This window comes from Sinocyclocheilus rhinocerous, unplaced genomic scaffold, assembly GCF_001515625.1.
Source record: "Sinocyclocheilus rhinocerous isolate Xijiao unplaced genomic scaffold, SAMN03320098_v1.1 scaffold1120, whole genome shotgun sequence".
In the NCBI taxonomy this organism is placed as follows: domain Eukaryota; kingdom Metazoa; phylum Chordata; class Actinopteri; order Cypriniformes; family Cyprinidae; genus Sinocyclocheilus; species Sinocyclocheilus rhinocerous.
Genome location: NW_015666179.1, coordinates 89579 through 100017, shown reverse-complemented (window position 1 = coordinate 100017; position 10439 = coordinate 89579). Strand labels below are relative to the sequence as shown.

The window sequence follows — 10439 nt, the reverse complement described above, 5'->3', positions numbered from 1 at the left end:
GTAAAAAAAATCCAATTGTTTTGTTTTATTTTAATATGCAAAATATTGTAAATATCTTATTCATCTACGAACCTTTATTTTGCCCTAACTACCAATGGAGACCATGGCTTCACTCTGCGTTAGATGAGCCAATCAGTGCAGGCCTTTTTCGCGCACTCCCTCAACAGTCATGGTGGGCATGAGCATTTTGCGGACGGCGGCTGCTTTTACAGCCAGATTAAACCCGCTGAAACGAACGTGTCAATCTTCAAATCTGCTCTCCAGGACTGTTGCACGTTCAGAACAAGGTAAAGGATATTTATTGTTACTAAACAAAACGATATGACCGTTTAGAAGGATTATTTTTAGCAGTGACCTTGCTTTGCTTGCTTAGCATGTCAAGTGTAAACTGGCCTCTACAACAATCCCCTCTATAACCTTCCTATAGCTATCACGTACAGTTGTATGTATAGCTATGTAAATATTCTGCATGGCCGTTTTTTCATGGTCATATAGTTAACAGTTTGTGATTCAAAATATTTCTTGAGCGTCTTGTCCGTTGCTTGTAAGTGTTGATGTGCAAGCAGTTAATTTACCAAGTTAATCAAGCACCATATTTTGGCCCTCATTGTGTATGTAACAGTTTTACTTCCACTTAAGTAAGGACTTATAAGTTGGATTTGCAGCTCTAGCTGTACGTTACTCTTGCTTCAGACTAGTTCTGTATTATATTTGACTTCCTGTTTAATAAAAAGTGTGTTTTGCAGGCAGTAATGCTGTGCCAGTGGTGTGTTGACTTGCTGACCTCCTTTTTGCTATTTTTTTAAAACCTACTTTAACCTTTAACTTGTTCTTTTACAGTTGTTGTCCGCCATGGGAGCCATGGCAAAAGGATGTTTATCATCAAGCCCACCGACTTCTATGACAGAAGATTTCTTCACTTGCTGGTAAAGCTTGTTATAAGTACTTTGCTTTAGTTGCATATTATTTATACTTCTCATTCTTGTTCAAATAATATTTGAAAATAAAATTCGGATCTTTCTCTCCACTCTTACGTCATTACACTAGAAATATTACATTATTCTCACTGGTATCCCTATGGCAGCGCTTGTGACATTTGTTAATGTTTTCATAGGTAAGTTTCTTATGTACCTGATCGTTGTTCTTCTTATAACTTGTGTACCTGCCATAATAACTTGATTCATGTCTGCATTTCACTAAACAGGACAATCTGAGTTAGCGGAGATACCAGAAGGCTATGAACCAGAGCACTGGGAGTACTACAAGGTATTCTGATATTTAAGTGAATAAAACATTAAATACACAGTATTTGCCAGAAGAAAATTGGCCATTGTTAATCGAATAATTTTTTTAAAATTGTGTAGCTGCTGTCATAATGCTTTTTGTCTTTCCTTTCATTGGTTGTCTTCATAATATCTTAGCATCCCATCACCCGTTGGATTGCTCGTACCTTTTATGACAGCCCAGTGAAGGACTATGAGAAAATGATGGCACTTATCCATATTGAGGCAGAGAAGGCTGAAATGAGGTAAGCTGTCTTCGTGTGATTCAACTACTTGAGCTCAATGAGAAATTACATGTCCTTGTTATTTCCATTTAGGAATTGGGGTTATATTTTCTTAAATATTTGGCAACATTTTACAAAAAAATTTCATTTGTTAACATTAGTTAAAGAAATAGTATATCCAAAAATGAAAATTTACTGAAAATGCACTTACTCTCAGTCCATCCAAAATGTACATTAGTTGTATTTCATCACTTGTTCACCAATGGATCCTCTGCAGTGAATGGGTGCCGTCAGATTAAGAGTTCAAACAACATAAAAACATCACAATAATCCACACAACTCCAGTCCATCATTAATGTTTTGTGAAATAAAAAGCTGTACTTATAATAAAAAAAATCCATCAATGAGATGTTTTTAACTTTAACCGCTGTTTCCAGCAAAAAAAATTGAATCCTCCATTCATAATATTGCTTTCTCTAGTGAAAAAGTTGTTCCGTCTGAATGAAGAGAGAAATGTGCACAGAGGTTTTTTTTTTTTTTTTTTAATGGAGGAAGCGTGATTATGGACTGATATTTTGGCCAGAAGCGACAGTTTAAAGTAAAAAAAGCCTTAATGATGGATTTGTTTCTTTTAAACACACAGTTTTTGACTTCACAGGGTGTAAATTGGTGTACTGGTGTCAGATTATTGTGATTTAAAAAAAAAAATGTTTATTTTTTTATCAGCTGTTTGGTCTTTCATTCTAATGGCATTAGGGTTGCAAAAAGGTGGAAAATTTCCAGTAAATTTAGGAAACATTCCAGAAATTTTGGAAACTTTCCAGGATTTTTTGGGAATATTCCAGGGATTTTTGGAAAGTTTCCAGAAACTTACCGGAAATTTTCCACCCCTTTGCAACCCTAAATGTCATCCGATCCATGGGTGAGCAAGTGATATAGAGCTAAATTTCTCCAAATCTGTTCCGATAAACAAACTCATCTACATCTTGAATGGCATGAGGTAAATTTTCAGCAGATTTTCATTTTTGGGTGAAATATTCCTTTACGTACATTAGCAAACATTAATTAACAATGAAAAATACTTCTGATACATTTATTAATCTTAGTTGAGGTTAATTTCAACATTTACTAATACATTATTAAAATCAAAAGTTGCATCTACGGCTGTATTTAACTAACTAACTAGCTAACATTAACAAAGATTAGTACATACTGTAACAAATGGATTGGTCATTGTTAATTAATGCATTAACCCTTGTATGGTGTTCGGGTCTGTGGGTCCCGTTTTCACTTTTTATCAAATGAAGAACATATATCAGAACAAATTTTCAATGACCAATCACTGTACAACCCCCCCACACACACATTTATATTACATACAGGATGTTTGGGGCTAATAAAAGAGTGGACATTTTACGTCCTGTGTACATTTACTCTGTCCTCCTATTGTCTGGGCCTGCTATTAGTATGTGTATGTGTGTTTATGTGTATGTGTGTTTATGTGTGTGTGTGTGTGTGAGAGAGAGAGTCTATAAGAGTGTGAGTGTAAGTGTGAGTTTTGTGTTTCTGCCCCTGCCATTCCCGCACAAGGTTGTAGCACTTTAATTCATAAATGTGATCTAACAAATGTAAAGGGCAAATTTTGACTATATATGCTGTTTATATTGCTTGTAATTGGGATGACGTAAACATCTGTTGAGTATTTTAACATATAATTTTTGATTGTGTTGAATTAAAAACCCAAAACTGCAGCGGGTCCACCAGACCCAAGAACACTGGCTGAGTAACAAAAATATGAACACCACACAAGGGTTAAGTGATTTAAAGGGATAGTTCACCCCAAAAATGAAAATTGTGTAATTTCACTCACCCTAAAGTTGTTCCAAACCTGAATGAATTTCTTCATTCTGCTCAACACAAATGAAGATATTTTGAAGAATGTTGATAACCAAACACTTGCTGGTCCCCATTGACCTTATGTAAAAAAAAAAAAAAAAAAGGGAACTGTTTGGTTAGCCAAATTCTTCAATCTTCTTTTGTTTTCAGAAGAAGAAAGAAGTTCATACAGATTTGGAACAACTTTAGGGTGAGCAAATGATGATGACATTTTCATTTTGGAATGGTCCCTTTAACAAAATGGGACCTTACTGTAAAATCTTTTTATTTATTATATGTAATATAAGGATAGGTGGTATTCATGTGTGTCCTTAATTTTCACACTCAACTTTTATTGCTGACAGGCATCAGTTTTGGCAGATCTCTCAAAAATTAACTAATTAATCACACATTTTTTCAGTATAATTGAGAGCCATTATTTTTAACATTTTAATAGGCTCTGAAAAATATAACAACTTTTAATTTAAGTGAACTTAAAACAATCTTCACATAAACGCTAAATTGTATATGCATAAACTATATAGATTAATCTTTATTCAAGCTACAAAAGTTAATCAGCGACTAGAGCAGTCCAGTGATTTCTCGTTTTCTTTTGTTCTGTGATTTACATCAGTGACAGGCTTCATCAGATTTCATTTTAAAAGCAGCGCTGCCTCTTTAAAACCTGACACGCATCCGATTTTCTCCCAACTCTTTACAGTCATTTAGGACTTTTTAATTTGTTTACGAAGGTTTATGTTTATGTAGGTTCATTTCAAGTGTGAGGTGCCTTCAAGTAAAGAAATTATCATTAATATGTGACCCTGGACCACAAAACCAGTCATAATAAATAAGCTTTCCATTGATGCATGGTTTGTTATGATAGGACAATATTTGGCCGAGATACAACTATTTGAAAATCTGGAATCTGAGGGTGCAAAAAAATCGAAATATTGAGAAAATCACCTTTAAAGTTGTCCAAATGATGTTCTTAGCAATGCATATTACTAATCAAAAATTAAGTTTTAATATATTTACAGTAGGACATTTACAAAATATCTTCATGGAACATGATCTTTACTTAATACCCTAATGATTTTTGGCATAAAAGAAAAATTTATAATTTTGACCCATACAATGTATTTTTGGCCATTGCTACAATATACCCCAGCAATTTAAGACTGGTTTTGTGGTCCAGGGTCACATATCATTAATAAACCATGCACTAGGAGATTCGATAAAAAAAGAGCAAAAACTTCTGTAGGGTAAAAAATATTGAAGGAATTGTCGAACCTTGGAATACAATTTATTGCCAGTACCACAACAACAAAGGTGCTTTGTGTAGACTACCTACAGAAATGTATCTTGTTTTTATGTAGCCTAATTGATGATCTCTAATTTATTATCCCCTATTTTTCTTGTAGACAACTACAACTTGAAGTCCGCCGACACATGAGAGAAAAAGGAGATGGACCCTGGTTTCAGATTCAGACACTTGATAAGAATCTCATCGACCACAGCCCCAAGTCATCCCCTGATAACTAGGAGTGGTCATGCATACCTGTCCAAAATATTCAGGCATTATACAATGTATAATGTATTGTTATTAATAAAAAATATATTGTTTCTTTTTTCCCCTTTGCTTTGCCTCTGGCACCAATAAACTAATGATTATAACTAAGTCACTGCTCTTGTGTATCCTTGAAATGAAATAAATTCTTTCATAATTTATTCATTTCAGACTGTTCAATGCACAAATCTATTGAATAGGTTAAGAAGATTCAGAATACAGCACATACTGACTACTTTTATTATGCTTTTATGCATATAGAAGCTTGAAAGCTGCTGTCTTCATTCTTTATAATTACATGAAAAAGATCCAACCAACCAAATGGTTCATAATTTTTTATTTTGTGTTCCACGGAAGTGTTAAAGTCATGTTTTTTTTTGCAAGTTAGCAAATGCCACCAAAAACAATTGGAATCAAAACCTAGTTATTATAAAAAATATTTGTATTATTGCAGTCAAGCCACACTAAAATTGGAAATTTCCAGTAACCGTAATCGTAGTAATAGTAAAGTGTTGAAGTACTACATCAGGAGCTTATGTAAATTAAAAGATAGTTTCAGAACTGTGAATAAAGTAAAATTTCAGTTTGTAAATTATTCCAAGCAAACAGCCGAACTACTGTATATCAGTCTATTGTCTTTTAATATGTCAGTCTAAAACATGAGTTTCAATATATTTTATGTTTTAATTAATACAATTAAAATAAAAAATTGAGAACATATTATTATTATTATTAAAAGAAAAGTGATTTAGTGTAGATTAAATGATGCATTGCATAGATAATCAGCTAGCAAATAATGTAAATTAAAATTTTACATAATCGTTGGTATAGCACCTTTCAAAAAAACAATCAAGTACTTATCATGACAACATGTAAACATATCTGAATTAATATAACATTAGATTAAAGATGAAACCTATTTTATAATAAAAGAGGAAGAGCATAAAATTTTATGCATAACAAAAATCGGAAATAATAAAACAATAATGATAATTAAGACAACATAATACATATAATATTTCAGAAAACTAATTTGCTAGTTAAAAGATAAAATAAAAAAGATAACGTTAAGTTGTTCTGTATTGAAGTACACTACATGCCACAGCCGTTATAAGCTCTGAAAACGCCACCACTTGGCGTCAGGGTGAATAATGTCAAATATTGCCTGTTTCTCCAAGGGGACACCCATTGTCTCCCTCCCCTAACCCCCCAACACACCAGACACCACCCTCCATCCCGCAATGTTCCAATGTTTTCGTCGTCACATCCCTCGGTCCATGAGGAATGTAGGGTCTGTATGATTTAAAACATGCCCACCATTAGAGTACCAAGGACAGGAGACAGGGTTTTCAAGAGCGAATGCGCATTTTCCTACGACTCTCCTGTGAGTATTATGTCAAATACTTAATGCATGAACGTTAAACTACAACTGGCGTCCCCCAGACACGTGAAAAGCTGCGTATGGCGCGTAAGAGAGATGGGGGATCCTCGGCCACCATTCTCCAGCTCAACTTGTGTGACAGCCTTCAGAAATAAATAAATACCACACGGGTGTTTACATCGTACAGTGGGACCAGGTTTCCTTACTTTAAATGGCGCTATACGAGCTCCAAATGTAATGGTAGCATAAACACTGCAAGTCTGAACGCTAGTCTTTATTACAGAGAATTTCTGTCCTCTGTTTTTAAAGGCGTGTCAAAGCAATCATTATTTCCCCCGTTCTTAGGCGTTTGACATCCTCTCATCAACATTGGCAATCTAGTAGTGTGATAGCTAGGCTACTTGTTGAGATCATACTGTACATTATGATATTTGCTTGACATCAAGAGACTAACGACTGTTGTGTAGCTTGATATATGTGAAAACTGATTTCCTAAATGTACACTTAATAAGCAGTAAGCAGCTATGAGCTATAAAAAGAATCCAGATCAGTGTGGGCTGTTATACATACTCAAGAGTACAAGCTCTGACCACAAATAATATATAGAATACCATGTATTTCTTTTAAGCATTGATGGGAATATTTAAATAAATGTGGGTAAAGTGCACAACTAGCTAACAGATCTAACAGTTTTAAAGGTGACTCAGCTGTTTGGAGTTCCATATGTCAGACTAAAAGACAGGTTATTTTTACACACTATCTGTTCAAGCTTGTGTGTCACCAGGAGCTAGTGACAGGTTTTTTCAGTCTGGTGAGACCTCAACACCCTAACCTACAAACACCGGCCCTGCAATTCAGTGTTTTGATCCAGATTAAACTTCTTATTTGTTTATTCTGTATCACTAACTCTTATTGTATTACTCTTGTATTATTGTATTACTCTTATTGTTTTATATGAATTTTTCAATTTAAAATGAACAAAACAGTACTGAAAACAACCTTGATAACTTACAGTGGGTATAGAAAAGAATCACCCTCCTTTAAAATAATCACATTTTGTTGCTTTGCAGCCTGAAATGAAGATGAACACGGTTTTTGTTTTATCAAGCTGTATTTACTGTTATATAACATCCATGTGAAAGATATAACACCAACAAGTCTGAAAAAAATAAAAACAGAATCACTGAGTGTTACCCACTGTACATAAACAAGCATTATGCAATTATAAATTATGTGAATGATCTTGATAACCAAACGTATATATCATGACACATGTCCAAAAAGCCATGTTATGGCAATATATGCCTGAAAACATGTACAGCAACAAAAAAGAGCACCATTACTGTAGTAATTTAAATGATAAAAGTAAAAGGCAAAATTCTGAGCATTATGCAATTTTAGGTTTATTTATAATTTTACTTTTATGTCTAATAATTTTATTTCTAATAACACAGAGCAGATACTCTGCATTACAATTCAGTAAAGCCCTAGACTGTTCGATGCAGGTGTTTTCGATTATGTTCTGCTACGTTAAAGTGTTTCCTCTTTTCATGTGTTTGTATGTTGATGATGTTTATGACTTGAACACTCTCTAATAGCAGTTTTGTTCACATTTGTTTTGTAAATGTAACTTAATATAATTATTTACATTTAATATGAAGTATAAAATTACTTGGCCACATTTGTCTTAGCTTAAATCTTGTTTCATCACTTTTTTTAGGAATCAGAAGGAGGTCTGTATGTGTGTATGAACTCATTCCTGGGTTTCGGAAGAGAACATGTGGAGAGACATTACCATAAAACTGGACAGAGCGTGTACATGCACTTAAAACGACATGTGAAAGAGGTAAGAAGAGTGACAAAACTTTTTTCAAGCTTATTGTTGGATTGAAATCTTTGCAAACGTCATAGAAAAAGTTTCATTCTACACTCTAAAGGAACCTGTACATATTGAATGTGTTATATAAACCTACTGAGTGGTATCCAACAACACAAAGAAAGCAAAAGAGACAAAGTAATATTTAATGATCATTGTTGTAATGTAGTGCAGTACTTGTTGACGATGGTTTCCTATTAATGTCTGTCTTGATGAAGAACTTTTGTCTGCTCACTGGAATTAACTTAATTTGCAATTGACACTCTTGACTTAATTTTTTGAGTGCAAACAGATTCAGTGCATCCAGTAACATAACAAAAGCATTAACATAAACGTAAGGTGCCAGTGAATAATATCATTAATGAGTAAACTTTTTCAGAGTAGATGAGGCCAGTGTCTTGTTGGGTCAAGTTAGAATCTGCAGAATGCACTGACTGCGCTGACTTTAAGAGGAAATCTGTGGAAAAGCTTTAAGTATGATAAGTTGTGCTAAATAAGGCCAACAATACTAAACATGTATTGCAAAGCATTTTCAAATTAGCAATAATACTTATTAAACATGCAAGGGGTGGAGGATGTGTGGATCGTGAATGACGTGTGGATCTGTGGAGCTTTCTTTGAACTTTTGTCAGCAGATTCAATGTGGATGTGCTTATTAGGCTACTGGGACTATGTATGTAGCAGCTAATGATTATATTGACTATTGATTAGTTTGACAGCTACATTGTTGATTAATTGGATGAGAAAAAAAAATTTTTAATCCATTATTTACAAAATTGTTCTTTCACGTTCCCATCAACATTGTCCTCTAAACAATGTGAAATTTGAAGGCAATGAAAACAAATATATTGAGTGTATCTATGTAGGCAATTAAACTTTATATGCAAAAATTAAACCGATTGATTACTATTTGAAAGTAGTTACAATAACTGAATTAAAAATGATAATAAAGAAAAACAAAAAGCAAAGACTAAACCTGGTATGAAGTAAGAGGAACACACATTCACTCATCTGAACATATTACATTTATATTCAATTATAGTAGTTCTTTATTGTTAATACTCTCATAAAAAATAAAATTACTTGTGTTACATGTAGATTTTAATTTTAGAATTTGTTTTCTGCGCATAGTGCATAGGCACAATTAATCGCTAATCAAATTAGTTGTCAAATATTATCATTATCGATTTTATCAATGAGTTGTTGCAGACAGTGTGTGTAGCTTATTGAGGTCACATCCTTTTGATTTGTCCTCTTTTATTTTTACTTCCAAAAATGCGGAAAGATGTAGCAGACATTGATGACTGTTGGATTTAGAAAGCAGCTAAGAGTATTGAGTTGATTACTTAATGAGAGGTATGTTTTTCACTCTTCATTGTGAGTTCAGTTTCTTGCAGATGGTTTTCGCCTGCCTCTTCTTCATGTTTTAGACATCTGCTATACCTAAATTTTCACAATTCATGAAGATTGCATAGCAGCTGTTGGATTTAGAAAATTTAGAGGTGAATCTCCAGAGCTATGACTTTTTTGAAAGCATCTTTGAATGTTATGGTTTTAATCTTGCATTGTGGCAGTTCTTCTGCACAAATTTAGAAAGAATTCGGTAGTTCAGAGGGTGGTTTTGACATTTTGGCGTATAAGTGATGAGCCCAGCATGTGTCTACTGCACTAACCCTCTTGGGAAATGTCAGCAAGAAAAAGCACATTAAAAGAATATCTGGATATTTACAGTAATTACAGTAAATGTATTTTCTGAGCTTTTTCACAAACTGAGTGACATGTCAATTATTTTCTAAGAACAGCATAACTAGACAGCATGGTAGATAAACATAAACAGCATGGTACACAGAGAAGATAAATGAACTGTGCTGTATTATTTAAAACACCGTTTTATATTGTTTTTCACCATATGTACTGAATTCAATATGATAGATTTGAAATCTTCAGATGTTAAAGCAGCACTATGTAACTTTTGGCGCTCTAGCGGTTAATAAACAGAACTGCACACATCCCGCGGAAGAACATTCCAACCGGAGCTACTTCTCTAAGTTTATGTTTATGGCGATTCACGCAGGTATGTGTTACTCCGCAGCGGTGACGACCCGAACAGGCTACAATAGTCCAAATATAAGTACTTATTATAAGTGTACCGTAGTGATTCGGAATAAGACAAAAACGCGGTTTGGAAGATGAATTCATGATGTACTCGCTCAATATATACATTTTGCAA

The 10439-nt window shown here is 33.9% G+C and overlaps 2 protein-coding genes across 2 annotated transcripts in view; both read left to right on the top strand.

Moving 5' to 3' along the window:
* The first annotated feature begins 109 nt into the window (after nucleotides 1–109).
* LOC107732011 (NADH dehydrogenase [ubiquinone] 1 beta subcomplex subunit 5, mitochondrial-like) lies at nucleotides 110–5070 on the top strand. Its single transcript, XM_016543236.1, has 6 exons — nucleotides 110–287; nucleotides 841–926; nucleotides 1048–1114; nucleotides 1205–1266; nucleotides 1422–1528; nucleotides 4807–5070. Exons 1-6 carry the CDS (start codon nucleotides 170–172, stop codon nucleotides 4925–4927), a joined length of 561 nt encoding a protein of 186 aa, XP_016398722.1. The 5' UTR covers nucleotides 110–169; the 3' UTR covers nucleotides 4928–5070.
* A 1191-nt stretch (nucleotides 5071–6261) lies between these two features.
* The window catches only part of usp13 (ubiquitin specific peptidase 13), a 28039-nt gene continuing 23861 nt past the window's right edge, over nucleotides 6262–10439 (top strand). Inside the window, exons 1-2 of the mRNA XM_016543254.1 lie at nucleotides 6262–6336; nucleotides 8054–8179. Coding sequence (XP_016398740.1) covers nucleotides 6262–6336; nucleotides 8054–8179 — 201 coding nt within the window. The remainder of the gene's footprint in view (nucleotides 6337–8053; nucleotides 8180–10439) is intronic.

Coding starts and splice junctions, on each gene's coding strand:
- LOC107732011 (XM_016543236.1), top strand. CDS start 170: ATGGTGGGCATGAGCATTTTGCGGACGGCGGCTGCTTTTACAGCCAGA. Junction 927..1,047: donor GAAGATTTCTTCACTTGCTG/GTAAAGCTTGTT, acceptor TCATTACACTAG/AAATATTACATTATTCTCAC. Junction 1,115..1,204: donor ATTTGTTAATGTTTTCATAG/GTAAGTTTCTTA, acceptor TTCACTAAACAG/GACAATCTGAGTTAGCGGAG.